Below are 20,747 nucleotides of genomic sequence, written 5' to 3'. Positions count from 1 at the left end.
TGGTTGGCGTCTAGAGTAAACACCAGCAAAAGTCCACGCACCTCTGACATGGAGACAGGGCGGCAGCATTTAAAAATGTTTTGGTCCTAGTGAGAGAGGCGTCAAGGCCAAGGTTTTTGACAAAACAAATAAATGTTTCTCAGAATTTGTTTCTAAACCTGCAGATGTTTTTTAGGAATTGCCATGTGGCCTCCTGAAGTTTCCAGTTTAGGTTGGATGAACCCAATGGTGCTAGCTGGTGTCTGGGACTACACCGAAGGTACAGTGCTAGGTTGTTAAAAACAAAACTTGCTGGTACCAAACAGCATAGGGATTTTGCATCACCTGTTAAATACCAGAAATTAATTTGCTTTTCACTTCCACCCCACCACCAAAATAAACTTATAGCTAAACCTTCAGCCCATAGTAGTCTTGGTGGGCAAACCCTGTATAATTTGTGCAAAACCTGAGGAGGAGGGTGATCATTTCCACTCCCTGTGGGCTGGCAAACAAAAAGGTTTGGATTGCTTTAATGGGCCCTGATGAGACACAAGAACAGCATCATTTCATCTGTGCTTGAGTGCTTCAGCACAGACACAACACTGAATTGATTGCAGAAGTGTGTGGCAGCAATTACTGCCATGAGGGTTGCTCTGGAAGGAAACACAAAAAAATCATTTAACCCCCTCACTCACCAAGTTGATTTGGACATGCTATATTCCCAGCACAGTTATAAATTTAAAAATAAGCACCTTCAGGGCTGTAGCTGGAGAGGGACTGGATGGTGTAACAGATCAAAATGTGCTCCAGAATATACTGGAGTGTGGTTTACAAAAAGCTGCCTTTTAAATCTTATGCCTACAATCTATTTCTTTCTGGAACAAAATATGGCACTTCCAGCCTACAATATGAAGTGAGTCATAATATTGCCATTCTGCTCCCAGCACAATTGGAGCATACCTATGGTATGAAGTGGGAGAAATATTTGGCCCAGAAGAAATCTCCAGAATTTTTTTTTTAATGTACTGTCAAGACATGCTTAATAAATGGAGAGTATTATTTTCATATTGCGTAATTCAGACTTTCCTCATTCTGGAGTTGTTTCAGCAAAGCACGCAAGCGTGTGCTTATCTGGAGTTAGTGTTTAAGCCCAGATGTCTGTTAACATACTTATGGGAAGGACTTTCCTAAGGGATGGGCTTCCTGACATGCATGGAGGCAAACATATGCTTACACCTGCACGAGGGCTGAGGGAAGTCTTGCAGGTAGATATGGAGGGTGGGTGTCTGTCAGAAAGCAAGTGAGCTTGTGGTTTGTTATCCTGTATTTCTGCTGTTTCCCTCAGGACAGATTTCAGTGGGCTCCAATATCACTCGTGTGGGCAGAGACTCAGCCAGGCTGTGAGAAACAGCCTGGAGAGGAATAAACAGAAAGTCTGGTTGCCCAGCTGGAAAGGCTTTGGCGCAGAGGATGAAATCCCCATGCTGACCACGACAACAGGCATGTTCCCTTCAGCAGACTGGATTTCAATCTGTATGTATGAACACACACCGAAACAAAGAAAGAGGCACTCAGGATGGACATGGCCAGCTGGGAAGTGTTTCGGCAAAGGAAACAGGGCTTAAACCTTGAACTCTTCCAGGTGAAGAATAAAGGCAGGAGCAACTTGTGTGCACATGGGATGGCAGGTGGGGAGGCTTGTGGGTAAAGCTTTGGTCCATGACACAGATGATTTGACCTCGATTCCTGCCCTTTTCTATAAAACCCATGAGCTCTCATGTATTACTGTGCTTATACTTGAGACTGTTTATGGGTTGAACTTAATGTTTACTTAATATATCCTATTCCTTGACAGTAAATACTGTTAGTATTAACTGCTGTGATGCCTCATGCCCCAAGGGCTTTAATGATCAAGATCATCTAAAATAACAGTGGTTCATTTTATTTTTAAGCATTCAATAGTGTGCTGCGAATAGTTTAACATTAGGCAGTGTATGCATTATTATGCTATGCTCATATATGAAGTGTGTTTTTTGACCAAACAGCCCAGAAATCTCTCTTGCTCTTAGTAACGAGAGTTCACAGAATTGGACAGCTGATGAACATTTGAACCCTCCAGAGTGTGAAATAACAATGGCCAGCTGGTGCCATTTCCGCGGGGAAAGCAGTGAGCAAATGGCAAAGATACAAGACTTAAATCTTGTTTGAACTACACCACTGAGGACCACTAAGAAACTGGTTTGGATTGGTTTTAAGAGGATTTCAGAACAAAGGGTTTTCTCAAAATCTCTGCCCTTTCAGAACAGCAGCATTCCTCTGTACATGTAGGATCTTCGGACTTTGAGTTTGGGAACAGATTCTGGAAAACAGATGGATCGACCTCTGCTGAGACCCTCTGGAGAAATTAAGATGAGAAAACCGTCAGGAAATGTATACCTATATATGTCTTCAAACTCCTTTCCTTCCGTTAACATGAGAAATTGTTACTGCTATGCTCGTAAGGCAGCCTGGGGTGGCTGAGCTGACTCCTTGTTGTCAAACAAAGAGATTGATGAAGTCAGACACTTTGCAGGACATGCCTGGTCAACGACAGGTTGGTATCAGAAAGCCAGTGCTAAAGTAATCTTACTATTCACTTTGTAATTCTTTAATGAGGTGAAATAATACTTTCAAGACTAGTCGCAGGGTCGTATCCCTTTGAACAGTCCTTCAGCCTGTGTTGTCATGTATGCCTATGTTCACTCCAAAAAAGCTCTTTCCTTACCCGAGGGTACGTGGGTGATGGCAAACTGCAGAGTTTTTTTCTAGCAAATTTGCTTTCCTCCAGAAACATTTTTCTCTGGAGTTTTTCCCACTCTTGTTTCTTCAGACATACTGATCTCCATAGGCTTACTTCTTCCTAGTTTAAGATCCGTTTTCTTTTAAGCCAGCTATATGTCTGGGAAATATACACTCTGGTGTTCCAAGAGGGCAAAGGGAGGTATTTCTAGAGACAGCAAGATGACAAACAAATAGAGAGAAATTCTGGTCTTGGCTACCTTAATAAAAACTCAGCGCATAGATCTTTTTTTTTTCCCAGAACTGAGATTTCCCGTCTGTCTATGGGTGGATAAAAATCCCAGCCAACACTGAAGAGACGTCTGGAGTGTATCCATTGCACTCCCAGCGTCAGTGATCATCACCCAGTTACCATGTATTTTTGCTGAGCTAAAGGAATTGGTGGTCTTCCCTCCAAATGTATGATTGCAAAAATTGCAATACGTCTAACATCGTCTTCTACAGCTACAAGTCTCTGATACCAAGCCTCCTACTCGGGGCTTGTGTTTCAGTAGCCAAAGGTTTAATGAGCACACAAATGAGCCATTTTATAAACTAATGGGGTGAGTGCTGAGGGATGGGATTGCTGCTCTCCTGCAGAGAAGACCCTGGTGTCTGCGACAAGACCATGGGCAGTGGAGGAACTGGGAACCTTCAGCAGCTCAGGAAGCTAAACAAGGGGATTCAGACCTCTTGGGAATCAAAATGGGGAGAGGGGATTTTCCAAGGAACCTAAAATATTCATTTTCAAATTGAATTTGAATGGGATCTACAAGGCGGATTCAAAAACTCCAACCTAAGTTTTCATAAATGAGAGATTTTCCATCCTCTCACATCTGGCCACAGCCTGAGGTGCCCAGACAAGAGAGAAAAACTCTTCCAGTCAGCTGCATTCTTCTTTCCACCTGAGGAATGACTCTGTGGTACGGTGTGAATGCCAAGGTTCCTTCTGGGCTTTGCACGTTTTCTGAAGTTGATGTTTCTTCTGCCCTGACTTTCTGGTTCCTGTTATTGTTTTCTCTTATTGTTGCTGGTCAACTCTGGCCCTTACTGGGATTATGGTGGAGTTGCCTTTCTCTGAGCAGGTATATGGGAGATTTTCTAATACTGGAGTGCCCCTGGCCCATGCCAACATGGCATCTCTATTCCTATGCTGATCAATCTCTTTCTCTTCTGTATATACTATTAAAAAAACATGGAGAGAAATAAAGCTTATTTACTATCCCACTTAATTATCAGGGTTTGCATCTGTGAAATGGTGAGTGGCATTAGGACTGTTGTCTTTGCTTAGCAACAGGCATCTCTGCAAATGATTTGGAGGAAAATTCCCTGAAGTGGAAACTATAGGCACCTCTCTAACTGCTTATAGAAATTAATATAGCAAAGAAAAAAAAATGGGAAAAAATTTCCCCAAACATATGGCTTCTTTGTAATCTAATAAGCCCTTCCTTGACAAAAATAAATAACACAATTATTAGTATATGAACATTTCCTTGCATCTCCTGCAAATACATAAGGGGAAAATCGATACTTCCTTCTGTTGTGTGTCATAAATATCTTCGCTCTGATTTCCTGGGAGCTTAGCAGTTTGCAGAGAAATGCATTAAGGAAATTATCTGCTTCTTGCACTTATTTTATTAATCTGCTTGTTGGCCTTTTATTGTATGCCATGCATTCCTTCACTTCAAGGATTTCCTGACTTAGATTTGCTTGGCCTCAGCTCTGCGAGTCTTCCAAAACCAGATGAACCCAGCAGTTTGCGTGTGCATAGCTAATCTTGAAAAGGATTGCCTAAAAATCTATTATTTTCTCTGCTTTCAATATCAAAACGTATTTATCGTGATTTCCTCATACTGAAGATCATCAGACTAAAAGCTATGTATTATGGCAATAAGTATAAATATTTACAACTAATGCAAACTATATTTAATTTTAGATATCCACACCCACCATGCTCACTGGGAAATGAAGCCGGTCTCTTTCAGGTCACGCTTCCAGCTCTTCTAAGGAAGAAAATACATTAGGCACTGTCGGTAGTGCCTTCTCATTACCTCTGATGGCTCTGTTTTTATTCTTAACTGACAGTTCACAGCAGGAGCACATTAAAAAGGGTTGCCCACATAGAAAATCCGAAACTCAGTGGTTCTCAGACATCCCAAATGAACTTCCTTGTAATTCATTCCTTTATGTAATTCATACTAAGACAGAATTTTGAACCCTCTGTTGAGAAACTCCTGGGAAGGACAAACTGTTTCAGCTTGCGGCCGATGGAATGAATCCTTCCTATCAAACAGCAGTGGCTTGGTTTGTTAACATGGCAGATAATTGAATTGCAGCTATATGGGGGGGATCCTGAAAGTGACCCAACAGTAAATGATCTCAGAAACTGGAATATAGGTTGTATTTCAAGCTCAAACTAATTGCACACAACCTAATTTCCATAACCTGATGGTGTCCTTCCTAACTTAATATGGCATGAGCTCCCAATCAGGTACTTTATCGTGCATTTCCTTCACAACTCTCAAACAGCACCACTAGAATGTGGTCACACACCTCCCTCCATGTCCGCTGGGCATCATAGCTGAAGTCCTTGTCCCAGTAGCTTTGAGGACCACTCACTGGAGCAAGATTGTATCTGGTGGAGGAAGTTGTACTTTGAAAACCTTTGAGAGAACTTGGGTTAACTTTTTTCTTCTGGAAATCAAACCTATATGTTCTTATTTAGAAACATGGATTTATTAGACAGTAATGTGATGACAAAAGTCATCAAAAGAGAAGAGGAGAAAAAACCACTTTGCAAGTAGCCTGTACTGGAGAGATAGACTAGAGACACAATGAGGGACAGTTCAAAAACTATTTTCCCTTCTCCTAACTTCTTGCCTGGCTCTGCCATCAGGCTTGCCAAGGTTTGCAAGGATTGCCAGCCTCTCCCTGCAATTGTTGCAGCTTTTCATGTTGAAAGAGCCCAAAACCACACCTGAGCTCATGCTATTTGAGGCATTTTCCTTGGAAATATTTGTCTTTGTTGCACAAACATTTCTTTCAGAGGAAGTGGGAGTAAGCTTGCCCTTAGATAATAATGATGACAATACAGTAACTGTAAAATGGACAATAACAGTAACCAACTAGAACTGGCCAGGGGGATGATAATTCAGCTTTGCGACAACTTCTGAGGTTTTACAATTTGTTTTCATTTTACAATGGAATGAAAACAGAACCTTCAGATATTATGTTTTCAATTTAGGTCTTCCTTGCTGCACTGTCAGAAATTACCAGAGGGCCCTGGACCTCAAGAATTTGTCCTTCCAAGTACTTTAAAAATGCTTCAACTTTCATGAATCAGCATTTTCTCCTGGTGGGATAGTCAGTGAAAAATGCTCCGGCCAGAACTTTTGCTAACCCCAAAAGTTCAAAATCATGAGTCATATCCCCCAAAACATAGTTGTTACAAAGCACTTGTTTTATGATTTATGGATTGTTTCTGGACATACCTTCCCCTTCATCCTCTAAGGTTGTACATTTCTTTCCCACCCTTCTCCACTTCTTCTCTCTATTTTCTTGGGCATTTTTTTTGTTTGTTTCTCATGCAGCTCCTTGGCTCTTTTGACCTCCCCTAGCTTGTGCACAAGAAGCAATGCTAAGATAATGCTGTAGGAGGGGTTTGCCAGAAAAGAGGTGGCTACTGGATAGTTTCTGTAATGGATAGTGGTCACTGGGAGATGGTCCCGCTACCATGTCTGCACGCTCGTTGGTTTTCACTCATCTTGGAGGCATTTTCCATCAGCCAGAGTTGACATCTATCAGAAGGCAAGAACATCTGCTGTCATGCCCTGGCTGGCTGCAGCTCTCGCCAGCTCGGCAGCACTTGAGGAAATCAGAAGATACACACGGTAATAATTATCACTCAGTGCTTGCGGGGCAGCTGCTATGTGTGCAATGTCTGTGGTTTGGGTTTGGACCCAGCTGGCTCAGAGGTGGCTCTGCAGGACCCATATCTAGTAATGTCCAGCTCCAAGTCCCATGCTGCACCCAGCCATGCTCTGGAAAGACAAACAGTCTGTCTTTTTCTCTAACATTTCTGGTGGGAAGAGTCTATTATTTGAGAAAAAAAAAAAGCAATATGGAAAATAAATATCAAGAAAAGGAAATGTGGCTATTCATTCTGAAAGACGGAAGGAACTGCACAAAGGGGATCAAGACCTGGAAGGACTTAATGTGATGGAAGGTACAAGGTGTTTTTAGTCAGGTGGTCTTTGTATGAATTGTTTCATGCACCTCACCATGAAATACTGTGAACACACTCAGCCAGGGATGAGGTTCCCTTGTGTCCTCAGGAGTTTCCACCCTGTTGGGCATAGTCATAAAATATTGTTTTCCTTGCAAAATTGTTACAAGTCTTGGCTTGGTTTTTTTTGTTTTTTTTTTTGTTTTTTTTTTAATCTCTCATGTTGATGCCTTTAAATAGAGGCCAGGGGGAGAGAAACCCAGTTGGGAGCACCATATGGAGACAACACAAGTTATTCCTGTTCCACCATTTTCTTGGCATAGATTTCCTCTGCCAAACATTAATTCAGATTGGGGACCTCATTCTGCATTCACACTCCCCGTTGCTTCTGCCTTCCTTGGAAGGAGCAGGAGGGACTTATAGTATTGCTACAAGCAGCTCTTTACAGGAAAAGAAATAAATTGGGCAATATGCTTCAAATAATGGAAGAATGAATTATTTCACCATTTTAGCAGTTTCCCAGGAGGGAGAGTAGAGGGAAAAAATGCACTTAACACTCTAAAATATTAAAATAACATGAACCACAGCAACCTCACCCCTCTGGACTTGAACCAAACTGAATGGTTTAGGTAAATTCCCAGCAGATCTCCAAGTGGCACACTCCATCAGAGAATATTACTATGCATGGCAAGGGACATTCTCCGTGTTAATGATATCACGAACTGGCTCAGCTAATTTGGAGTTCTTCCGTCAGGCCTGGTTTCTGGCAGATTAGCTGAATATTTTTTGGAATATGAACTTCTCTTTTAATGTTGAGTTTGAACCTGTTTTCATGGACAGTGTTCCTGGAAATTTAATTTCTTAAAGCTGCATTTAACATATATTTTTTTAATGAGAGATTTTACTCCCTTGTATTCCTGGAATAGGTTTCAAATATTCTGAGCAGTAACTAGAAGACAATGAGATGAAGAGAATTGTACTTTTTTTTTGAGATTTACTGGTTACATACACAGAACAATGCAAACCAGCACTGTGAAGGTAAGAGGTCTTTCTAAGGGCTTAAATAGGAGCATACAAATGCCTTCCTAGATTTTGCTCATGCTTTTGCTGAAAATTTTAATGGCAAGTTTTCAGAGAGCAAAACCGAGATTAAACTAGAAAGAAATTACAAGCAATTCTATAGTATTGTGTTTTGGTACAGCTGAAAAGGTCTATGTGTAGTTATAACTAACTAAAAATAAAGACACTAAAAAACTAAATACCTCTAAAGAGGTATTTGTAATCTGTGTGTAGACAGATCCTGAGCTCTCAGTGAAGTTTGTGTGCCCATGTGGAGGCATTTGGGAAGTGAGATCATACAACCCAACTGGTCAATAGCACCGTTGTTATCCAAGCTTGAATGGACAACACAAAGTCCTGGGCATTACTTCGATAAGCCATTGCTTGATAAGTATAGCATCAACCAGATGGTCTCAGGAGGCATTTTCAGTGTGAGTTTTTTCCAAAGCTGAGACTCCCTGGTGGAAAGGCCTCACCTTTTAAATGAAAAATCAGGTCTCTGCATGTCTGCTGTTCATCGTCAGGATCTCAAGCAACTGGGCCTCCAAAATTAGAAAAACGCATTGACTCAATGCTTAGTTATTGGAGGAAAACACACCAACGTAAACTAACCAGTTCTGAAATGGAGCTGGGGAGATTGCTCAGAAACTGAGAGTGTCTGAGACAGGGAGGCTCTGGCCTTTGAGGACAGAGCTGCTCACAGCAACTGGATGGCTGCCCACTTTGAAGCTGGAGCATGAGACAGTTTGTGAACTTAAAACACATTTTCCAGCCTTATGGGATTTTCCTTATGGTCTGTTCTCAGCAAAGCAGAGTTATTATTGTAAATAGATGCTCTTTTTGTCGCATCTCCCAGGGGGATAAAAATTAATGTTATATTTGAACATGTATGTTTTCCCACTTATTGCTGAAGCTCTGTTCTTTTCCTTAAAGTCTGCAGAAAGCCAAGCATTAGAAGATACTGTTAATATCATAACTTCAAAGTTATAGTTGGATTTCTGTGCCAGAGAGCCTTTAATAAGAGATGTGGCCTCCATCCCCTCAGAATTGCAAGGGTTGGAAAGTAGTTTTAGTGAGTCATCTCAGGCATCCTCCTGGACTGTGGCAGGACCTTTCTGTCCAGCCCCTCTGCACAGTCCTCTTTAACTCTTTCAGATTTCTAAGTGCTGGCTCCTCTGCTCATTACTGGGACTGCTATTTCCATTCTACGCTTGCATGCTATCCTGAACAAGAGTGAGCATCCTGGTACAGCGCTGTGCTGCTCTTTCCCTTCTGCTCCCAAGCCATCACCCTCCTGGCTGTGCCTCCCATGCCACTGTGCTTGGGAATATTTTTACAGCTGTCCACCTCCCTCCTTTGGGAGGTATTTTTTCCTTTTTTTTTTTTTTTTTTCCCAGTGCTTCTCCTGTCAGTGAATGGTTTTTCCAGCCTTCTCTTCCCCTGAGGTTGGTTGGTGCGTTTCATATTTATGGATTCATTGCTGTGCCAGTCCCCAGGGCAGAAAGGCAACCCTAGGGCAACCCTTTTGCTGGATTCGCTGGTGCGCTGGACCCACACTAAGTCTGGGGAACTGTGCTAGCTGCAATACCAAGATCTCATGGTCTTTTATGCCTTTCCTCCCCTTCCCTGGGATCCCAAATATACCAATTTGGCTAATGGGACTAGCTGGGGATACCACTTCCCAGCAAGTACCACAGGATGCAGATGGAACTGTGTCTCCCAAGACCCTTCCGAGGGATATTGCTTACTCTCATATGATGACTTTCCATGCTCACAGTGACATCTCTTTAAGAAGAAGCCATTGGTCTTGGTCATAAAATTATGAATATATATGCTACAGAACAAATACTAAGGAAAAGCCATCACTGCATAATGAGATCTGCATCCGTTTCAGCCAAAGGTGGTAGCAACCACATGGTTGGATTGTATTACTGGGTCCTCCCTCATGCTACGCTCACCTGACTGTGTCCTCACTGTTGAGACATGATGGATGGTGCTTGGGATTGTAGTGAGGTGTAATGATTCATTCTTTGATCTGGGAGAGCTTTGCTGTCCACCTGGGCACATGGGAAAGGCATTGGCTGATGAGTGGCGCTTGAGCATTTTAGGACATGTAGAAGTTGCATGTAAGGTCTAGTCCCCGCATTCAGCCAAGGCTGCTGGTAGAACGGCTTGTCTTGGGTGAGAGACTTATGGGTTTGAATGTGAATAATGCTTGGCAATAAATAGGGCAAATTCACTTTTTTTTTTTTAATCTTTTAGCTATTAGATATTATTTTAAACCCCATTTTCCCTGATCTTATTTGGCAAAAAAAAAAGGGAGATGAATACCAGTTAATAAATCCAGTCTAGAATTCATTCATTCAGTGCCTCTTGGGATAAAACTTGGGGTGACAATTCATAAAGCTTTCATTCCTCAGTAACTTACTCCGTGACTTAGCTGGAAGACCCATAGCCTGGGATACAAGAACAATATGTCTGACAGGAGGTTGTTAAGTGATCACCCTTAAAAGTACACTGGAAATAGAATAACTTTGATTTTTTTTCATTGCAAAGATAAATAATAATTTGACAGGAGATGTCATTACTGTTTAATGGATTTGTCTAAGCTGAACAATTGAAGGAAATATGTGTGCTCTTCCTCATCCCTTGCCATTTCCATGATGTCATTAGGTCTGGCCATAACAACTGGAAAGTTAGAACATAGGAAAGGCACTGCCTGCAGGGCAAAATATACACAGCGATGCACGGTAGCAACGACATGTATCACTAGTATAGACATCAAGGTATCAAGTTTTATCAAGAGAACAGAAGATGAGAAGGACATTTTAGTGGAGGCCTTTTGCATCAACTTAATCACTTCACTAAGCCATTGTAATGGTGACTTAGCACAAACACTGCCACATCCTGCAGAAATTAAGAAGTTTGTACATGTCTAGGAATTTTAGAGTCATAGAATCACAGAATAGTTTGGGTTGAAAGGGACCTTTAAAGGTCTAGTTCAAACATCCCTGCCCCCCCTGCAAGGAGCAGGGGCATCTTCAACTAGATAAGGTTGCTCAGAGCCTTGATCTGGTTGCTTAAACAGATTTTGGTTCCTTAAACCTCTTTGCTAAGTGTTTTGTTTTGTTTCCTATATGTGGAGCATCTGCTGTTGAGATGCTGTTGAGCATCTCCCTGGCTATTGACATATACCTGGTCTGGCATCACCTGTAAGTGGCTTTACCCCTGGGATGGATGTCTGGCCACATGTACTGAGCCCATTACTGATTTTAAGATAGTGGATGTGATTGTTAGCTCAAGCTGTAGAGATTGCCCTTCAAGAGCCAGAAGCCACGGTTTCAGTTTTGGTTTCCTAAGGTGATGTCATCTCCTGCAATGTTATGCTGATTAGAAGAGGAGGGAAAGACTAAGACTGACTGTCTTGGAGTAGTGGAGAAGAGGAGGGTCATTCTCTCGTTGCTTCCCCTGTTAACCCTTTTCATGCTCCAGACAAATCCTGCCATATGTCTTCTCAGCAGTCCATTGCTGCATAAGAAAAATTTGAGTATATGTTTGCCCATCCATGTAGCAGAAGAATCATTCCAAACAGTCCTTTTCTACAGCACCATCTGGGTCCAAGAGTGCTGGACTGGGCCAAACTCACAGCCCAGGGAGTCAAGTCCCTGTGATGTAGCAGTGAGCAGATTTAGGATAATTTGCCATTCGTCAGACCAAATTTAGGTCTTATCCTGGCCTCTAACAAAAGGTGGTGTCAGCTCATATTTTATTACCTTTTGCAGAAGTCTTTTTTCATTAGCTTATGATAGCACTCAATCTCTCTAATATCTGGCCCAACCTCCCTTTCTGCAAACCTTGTTAAAATTTTGTCCTCAGTAACTTCTGTACAGTGATAAGTTCCTTGGGTTAATGACACACCATGCAGAGAAATATTTCCTTTTAAGCCATTTGAGTTTCTCATCTTTCCAACCCATTCCCTCAGGACCGTGATTGACCTTAAAACAACCTCATCATTCTGCATCCAAACCACCAATACACATTCAAATGGTCTAACTCCTTGCTTAGCGTTCTTTCTGTTTCCTATTGCCCTTCAAACACCAGTAGCTAATACAAAAGAGTAGACAGAGGGGCTTAGGTGGATTTTAGGGTGGATAAGCCTGGACGAAGTAAAATGGCTGTTTCATGTACTCCTCTAATTCTTGGCACAATCCTTCCTGATGTGTGTTGTAGTTTGTTTATTCTCTAAATCTAGTTTTTAGACTGTAAATGTTATTCACGGTGCAGTGTTGTCCCCTGCTGTGCTTGATGCACAAGGACACCCGTTGACTGCTGATCCTGGATGAAGAAATCCATTCTCTGCATGGGCTGCAGCAGCTTTTGGGCAGTCAGCTGAGTTCTGGGTGATCAGCAAGATGCTGGTGGGTATGGGATGGATTGGTGCGGAGCATTTATGTCTTTTTGTAGCATAAAGCTTTTGTTGGTATAAAACCAAATGAAGAACAGCAACAGTACAAAGCTGTATGACCCAGCCAAAGGCAAATGTAGGAAGCAGCTCAGGTGCTGCAGGCTCTTCCCCAGCCACAGCTGCACTTTGGTACTGCCAGGGGACAATGGGGATGTTGTCACCACAGCGTTCAGAGCACTGCTGCAGAAACAATCTGCCCTGAGTAAATAGGGTCACACACCTCTGTCTCCATGGGCTTCAAGTGGATTGTGCACCCGCAGGACAATACAGGGATGTGTGTGAGGAAGAGAGATAGGAGTGATAGTTATCTCAAGCCTTTGCAGACCTTCAGAAGGGAAAGATCTTAAGATGCTTGGGAGAGTATATGGTGCCTACTTCATTTGAATGTGGAATAACCATAGTGATTCAGGCAAAAAGCATCTTTTCGATATAAAGACTGTCTAGGCTTCCTGGATGTGAAAAAGCCTGAGGATTACTAGATCTCTTCTGGTTTACGTGACGCAGGACACAGAATTAAACCTTCTGTGGGAAGCCTAAGAATTAGTGGTTCTGTAAAATTTGTCTTCAAAAAAGCCAGCCATGAATACCTTTGAATTGCACTGGTGGTGCCAGACATGAAAACCTGGCAAGCGGCACAACAGAAACCCGTTGTATCATACTTTGAATGCTTTACTGAGACCCTGGTTTACTCTGGATGATACCAGGGAAGATCGGCAGAGAAGTCCTTTCAGCTCCTGAGAGGCAAAATGAACATATCTATTCTGTGGCTAGTCTAAAGAGTCAGATCTTAAAAGAGTCAATGCTTTCTTGTCTCAAGGACAAAGTTCAAGTCTGTACAATCAAAATTGGATGAACATTAAAAGGAAGAAAAAAACCCACTGCAAACATCCATGCAAATAAACATCACAGCTCTCTTTCAGTGCTATTTATAGCTCCTTCTGTTTAATGACCCCAAACATTGCATGAAGAGTTTCTCTAATGTGCTACCAAGACTGTTTATAGGAGACAACTGTCTCAAGAATGTGCTAGTGTGAAGACTCCCACGGCAGCACCCATGCAGAAATTGCAAGTCTCCTTGGGCAGCCTCTTCCTGTCTAATAAAGTTTCAAAAGGGGAAAAAAGTGATGGTATGGTGTTTAACCTATTGCTCATACACTGTGGCAAGCAGACACGGGTCGAAACCAGTGTGCATTAGCAATCGATGAAAAAATGACTAGCACATCCAAAGTGTGGACAGATGCACTCTTGTGCCTGTAGCTGGAGAAATTTGGGATGTTACGGCTCCCATCTGCTTTCTGCTGTATCTTGGCTGGTGTTTCCCACACCACGGGCAGAGGCCGCAAGGAAAAGCTGCTTGGTGCAGGGCCTGTTGATGGTGTCAGGGTGGTTCCAGTCTCCCCTGGGTGCTCCTGCCAGCCCCAGCACTGAGAGCGGCCAGCTGTGGGCAGCCCCATGACTGCTGACAGCCCACTTCCAACCACTCTTTTTCATGGGAGGACATGGGGAACAGGGATTTGAGTCACTGCTGTGGCATACGGGCAGGTTATAATAGATTTATGGATTTGCACAGGCACAAGCTGACTGCTCTGGGCAAGAGCAGTGGTACTGCTCCTATGCTAATAAAAATGACAGAGCAGAAGACTCTCCCTTCCCGCATGGCTTGCCTGGCCACCAAGGTTGGGATCACTGCTCTGTGAGACTGGTGAGTGTTCCAGCCCACTCCAGTGCAAAGTAAGACAGATTAGATTGAATCATCACTAAGGAACAAAAACCATGTCTCCTAACAGTAATTAATGGCTGTCTTCTTCTATATTGCTTTTAATTTACGGAACTTCAGTCATAGCTGAGCTATTCTGTATGCTATTCACTAGCTGATCACATGCTACTGCTAATTTTTTTCAAATGGATTCACTATTTATAAATGTTCACCAGTCTATGCTGACACATGAGGGGTGGGAGTGACGTATTTACGCCATCTACTTTATGTCCTTAGTGCAGAGTTTTTTCAGTTCTCTTTTGGAGGGGCTGACCTCTCTCTCGTTTACTATAGATGTAACTTAGGCTCCTCAAGCTCTTTGTGTGACATTCATCTCTGTGCTGTGCCTAAACTAGACAGTTTAAGGCCTACCACTCTGTTCTCCTTAGACTTCAACCAACTAATGAGTCCATTCACTTTTGTCTGCACAGTGGTCTAAGTTAGTTGCTAAGCATTGGTACTGATCTCCAATCATTGAGGTTTTGTACATAGAAAAACAAATACACTTTTAGAATTGAACAGAACACAACAGAACAGAATAGAATAGAATAGTTCCAGTTGGAAGAGACCTACAGTGATCATCTAGTCCATCTGCTTGACCACTTCAGGGCTGACCAAAGGTTAAAGCACATTACTAAGAGCATTGTCCAAATACCTCTTAAACACTGACAGGTATGAGGCATCAATCACCTCTTTAGGAAGCCTGAATACAAATTTTGGGGTGAATAAATGCCATGTTAAACATTGCTGGGTCTTCAGGGTTCATAAATATCAAACAGGATGCTCACTGGCTGCCTAAGTAACAAACACACGTCTCCCATCTGTCTTCCACAGAGCAAGCCGCTTAACTTTGGTACTACTAAACCAACTCGTCTAGTAGTTGAGTTGAATTTTTTTTTTGTTGGTCCAACCTCAGCCCTAATTAAACATTAAACATTTATAACCTCACATAGTTACACACAATACAAGTCACGCTGGCTGAGAGACCTTTGCTCACGGAAAATCCGTATTTGATGTTCAAAAGACGGAATGGAACCAGCATGTTAAAGCATCTACTCACTATCCAAACAGTCCCTATTGTTACAGTACTGCCAGTAATATCCTGTTTGTCACTGGGATAGCACTTTGGTTCGCTTGCCCTAGAAATAGCCATTTACCTTGTGGCTAAGCCCTTTTGGTGTGGGATGTGGAAATTCACCAAAGGTAAGGAAACCTACTCAGGGCTCTGGCCTCCAACAAAACCTCTTCAAAATGCTTTGAGAAAAAAGCAGACTCATAAACTTCCACGCACCCAACAAAAGAACCCAGTTTCATATCCAAATAACAAATTTGCCTTCCCCATCTGTCTGGCACTGCCTCTGACCCTTCTCTACATCCATCACATCCCAACTCTGGCAGCAGGCCCTGAAAAAAATAATTTTTTTGGACTGTGGGTGAAATCTGTGGCACAATATTACTAGTGTGGAGCTAATAACTTGTTTGGACTTTTGTACAGTGCAGCTGCAAACACGGTGAAACACCAACAGCCTTTCATCCCAGGCATCACTGTTATCAGAGTTGTAAATGCCACGTGAGTTACCTGCAGGAAGTCTGTTCCTTCCGTGGGTGAAGTCCGTATATTGCCTTTGATTTTCTTAGAGACAGATTGTGCCCAAATTTTATAAAAAGGTTTCAAGCCCCATCATGTGACAGACACTGAATAAGTCCTGTACAGATCTAACGCTGTTGGAGCCCAGCCCTCAGAAACTGCTTCCTCTGGGCCGCCCTTGGCAGTATGTTCACCTGATTCACCTGTGCCTTTGCAACCTGCCCCAGGTACGCAGCTGAAAAGATGCAATGCAGCAGGGCAAGTAAATGTAGCTGGTGCTGCAGGGCTGTGAACGGTTAATGCCTTGGCCACGGCAGTGGTGCATCTGGAGCTTTTCCCAATGCTGGGCTGGATAGCATCACTGTCTCCCCTGAGTCGCTGGAGTCTCGGCAGTGAGAAACTGCTTTGAGATCACCACTGGAATCCTTGTTTTTTTAATGCCCCCTCCCACCCCCCCACCACTGCCCCTTTTCCATTAGAAAGAAGGAAATTGGTAAATGCTGTGGGACTCACAACCAGGTTGTGACCTGGTGAGGCAAGAGGAAGCGTTTGCTAACACACCACTGCTGGTAATAATGCCTGAGTGAAAAAACCTTCAATGGAAAGTGCAGCTTTGCAAAAAATCTGCAGCAATCAATTGCTTTTGAGTATTTCCAGCACAGGAGAACTGAATCAAATGGTTTCAGCTTGTTTGGGAAAGTTGAAACACTTGGGTTTGGCAAAGCAAAGGCAGGGGCAGACAATACAGTTCCCTGGGGTAAATTAAAATGTGATTTTCCAGAGCCTCAACCACCTTGCAGGATGTGCCCATGTGTGAAGCCTCCCTGTGTGCCATGGTGCCCGTGGTACCACCATGCCCATGGTACTGCCGTGCCACCGCTCCTCTTGACTGTGGGCTGCCATGCAGACAGATGTGGAAGGGGCTGTTGCCACAGAATATCCTAAAGCATGTAAGCCCAGGGGTAAGGTTGCCCCAAGTGAGCTCTTTTCGCTCTCATTACCCACAGTATTTTAAATAGGTCATGTTATACTTCATGCCATGCAATATTTTTTATGTTTTATGAGTGGGGTTTTTTCCAGCACTCTCCTCCAGAGGTTATTTCCACTGCTCAATTCTGTATGCAGTTTTGTGGCGCAATTGGTTTAATAAACGATGGGGATTTTTAAAAAACCTGGAACTCCATTTTTGAGCAATGCTAGCTTTGACCACTGCTGCTGGACAGGGTTTGTCTCAGAATAGCCTGTTAATATACAGAGCTATTTTTTCCCTTATCCTTCTGAACTTTCTCATTGAAAACATTCTCAGTTTATATTTGTGTGTTATTGTAGTTAAGAAGGCAAATAAGAATAGCTGGAGATATTTTAGAGGTCTAAATCTTCAAACCCTGAAAATGTAGCTTGATTTAAAAATGCATACTGCTTTTACCTGGCGCTCTAAGGAAGTAAGGGATTACACTGCGACACTCTTCATCTTCGCATCTTTTCTCAGCCCTCTTCTCCCTCAGTAACTTTTCAGCCCACTGGCAATTTCTACCACTTCTGACAGAGAGGAAAGGAAATCAAAGCAAGTCCCTGCGAGTCACCTGCGGCTGGGTGGGGAGTAGAAATTCAGCGTGGTGCCCCCACCAAGTGCCAGCCTGCCTGGCATCAGTGCCTGTGTGCACGGACACACGTGTGCCCCTGTGCTTGCACCAAAACCAGCCGTCTCGCAGGCTGATGCACACGTGGTCTGGTACCAGCTATGGTATGGCTTTTTCTATAGGTGGAGGTATTCACAGGGCACGGAGAGAGAGAAGGGCAGTGGGTGCTGGGGAGCGAGGCACAAGGGACAAGCAGTGGGTGCTGTTGCAATATAAGACATAAATTCATGCAGCCAGGCTTCCTTAGGGTTTTTGGCCCACAGATGTACGTATTTACACCATGCAATATTCCTTCTTACATCTTGCCTGAGTAAAGGTTTTTTTCAGAAATGGTCATTTAATCTATCTGGTGGGAAGGGCAGAGGAAAAAGAGCGTTGCTTGCATTAGAAGTGACGCTGCCCACTCTTGTGGAGGAAAAGGTCTTCGCATTTCCACAGATCAGATTCTGCAATTACACAGCTTTCTTGTTTGGCCAGTTCATCTGCTAAACCTGACACGAAGCCAGAATGAAGACAGAGTTTTTCCCATTACAGAATACCAAATCTATGATAAGCCACGCCATGAAAATTCAGTTTTTAAGGAGGTGGGGAGGGAATGAGGGAAACTCCAACTGCTGCTGCAAGATAAGCAATGAGTTTTGCACTGCTTCTAGAATTTGTTTTTCAGGGATCTCATATACAACAACAACTGTAAGCCAAAGGAGCAGTGAGAGAAGAAAAACAGCAGAATCTGGGGTGGGAAAGTTTAAGCAGAAGTTTGAGCAACAGTTTTAGACTATCGCACCATCTGTGTGATAGCTTTGGACACAGCTGGGTCAAGTAAGTAATTGCTACAAAAAGAGGCCTGTAAATATTGTACTTAGTATGTGGGTGTGTTTTGCACAGTGACACATCATCGATGATCTTCATTATATCTGTATATTTTTCTTAGACCTCAAATTCACTTACTATAAAGCACTCAAGCCAATCACCACTTCTGCTTTCCCCACCATCAAGTTATAGTATTAAATTCTATTTATAGATGGAGTAACAAATGTTTCTGGAAGGAGTGTTATATTCTTACAGCACTGAAAGAGACTATGCTGGTTTTCTCACAGATTACTCCTTAAATAGGATAGAAATATTCATGCTTCATTTGCCCTGAGGCAGAAGATCACCAATGGCATAATTTTTGTGCATGTTTATATATAGTCTTCATCATAACCACAGCCTGCAAAGTTCAGTACTTCAGAATTTCAGAAACAAATGAAGCAGCTGAATATAACCCGACAGAGGCTGAATTATACTTTTTGTCCCCAAAATCCAGTGGATTTGATTACATCCCTAACGCTGCTTACTTGCCACAACTGAGATAAAAATCAGAAGCAAACAAATAAGTTCTTTGAATAAATCCTGCATTGCCCCAATTGTATGAGCTGCCATCTGAGCTGCCTGGCGACTGTCCAGGCCTGGATCACATTCCCGGAGAAGAAGTAACCCATGCATCCCCTTTGAATCATCGTCCCCTCTCCTTGATCTTTCTTTACCTCCCACCTGGCTCTCCTGCAGCTCTCAATTACATTTCTCTTAAAGCACTTTCTTACCTGCATAGTGGTCAAACACGGTGGGCACGTACTCCTCTGGGAAGGCATCATTGGCGTAGCTCATCAGCAAACAGGTTTTTCCCACTGCACCATCCCCAACCACCACGCATTTTAACATCTTCTTCGTGTTATTGCTGCTCCCGTCAGTGCAGTTGTCATCTTCCTCCTTGCAGTTCATTCTTGCTGCTGCCGCTGCTGCCGCCGCTGCTCTTGCTGCTCCCAGGACTTCCAAGTGCACATGAAGGAAAAATGAAGTGCGATTGTATTGACTTTTCCTGAGTTTGGAGCAGAGGGGGGGGGGGGGGGCAGCAAATCTCAAACTCAGGAAATCATACTAATGTTTCCAGGCTGTCACAGCCGCTTCTAAGAATTACCAGATCAGTCAAGAGAATCATCGAGGTGAATAAATTAAATATACAGAGAGGAATATCATAAAAAAGCGATCTGTCCTTTCTCGTTCATCCAAGTCAGGAAATCCTCATCCTGCCCTGGAGTTCTCAGTATTTATTGCAACTTAAAAAATATCAGCAGCCTGTGGCTTTGCTCCCGTCTCCCTTCCTCCAGCTTGGCTGCAGAAATCAGGGATTCCTGTTAAATCCACTCCATTTTCCATTTCATTTCTAACATGGAGGAGAGCCTGGAGGTTTTTAATGGAGTTTTTCCTTTCTTTCTCCAGCTTGCTGTGTGTCAGGAAATCATGGGTTTCCTGCTGAATTCCATATTAGGATCAGTGGGCTTGTGAAGGGCTGCAAACAATGGGAGCTCTGTGTGTATTTGTACTTTGGAGGAACTCTGCCAGGACATGGAGAAAGAAAAACACTAGAGGTCTCTCTGCAGAACAAAGTTTTTAGGTTTCCTCCTCCATCCCGCGCTCGAGCTGTTCTCTGGGCTGCCGGCACCGAGATCGGCGAGGAGGGTTTAGAGAGGCTGTGAAAGATGAGGGTATTGGAGCTACATGGCCAGGCTGCGAGCTGTGCCGGTGTCTCAGGGTTGCCTGTCATTCCCAGGCGTGATCTCCTCTGATCTCGGGATAGGTATTTTCTCCCATTTGGGAGGGGAAGGGGGGGAGGTGGAAAGGCAGACAGGAGATACGGCGGGTAGAGAGAGTTTAACGTCAACTTTCCCTGTCACTATAGCTCTTCTTTTTATAACTTTGTTATAAAGAATAAATACTTGATTTTTTGATTCAGGCACTCCAAAAGTTTCTCTTGCATTTCTCCTAATCCACTCAAAAAAAGAGAAATTCTGCGCGCCCCCCCCCCCGCCTCCAGTGTAAATATGTAAACACATACAGAAATAGAGAGGGAAAAAAAACGGAATTAAGAGTTACAGGAATTAAAAAGTTAAAAAATTAAAACACCACATAGAAGTCTGTGGAAAACCAGCTTTGAACTGTAGGATTCCTGCCCCCTTGTCTCAGTTTTGTTCCCACACCTCCTAAGTCTTCTCTCAATTTAAATATATGACAGTCTATATGCATGTGTAGGGCCAAACTCCCTGCTCCTTCCACAGGAAAGATTTTGCAATTTCCAGCAGAAACGAGCCAGACATTAACACAAACCCCAGGACAGCAGCCCAGCACATCCTGCCGGCTGCATTTCCCTTCCCTGAGACTCGAGGGCTTTGAAAGGGGGA

The 20,747-nt window shown here is 43.1% G+C and overlaps 1 protein-coding gene across 1 annotated transcript in view; it reads right to left on the bottom strand.

Annotated features, from left to right (window-relative positions):
• RHOJ (ras homolog family member J) overlaps positions 1-19,779 on the bottom strand; it is a 61,454-nt gene extending 41,675 nt beyond the window's left edge. The window contains exon 1 of the mRNA XM_010116033.2: positions 19,113-19,779. Within this exon, the coding sequence (XP_010114335.1) occupies positions 19,113-19,290 (178 nt within the window). The 5' untranslated portion in view covers positions 19,291-19,779. The remainder of the gene's footprint in view (positions 1-19,112) is intronic.
• Between the last annotated feature and the right edge of the window lie 968 nt (positions 19,780-20,747).

This window comes from Chlamydotis macqueenii, chromosome 5 (assembly GCF_036417535.1).
Source record: "Chlamydotis macqueenii isolate bChlMac1 chromosome 5, bChlMac1.mat, whole genome shotgun sequence".
NCBI classification, from domain to species: domain Eukaryota; kingdom Metazoa; phylum Chordata; class Aves; order Otidiformes; family Otididae; genus Chlamydotis; species Chlamydotis macqueenii.
This window is presented reverse-complemented; position numbering and strand designations above follow the sequence as displayed.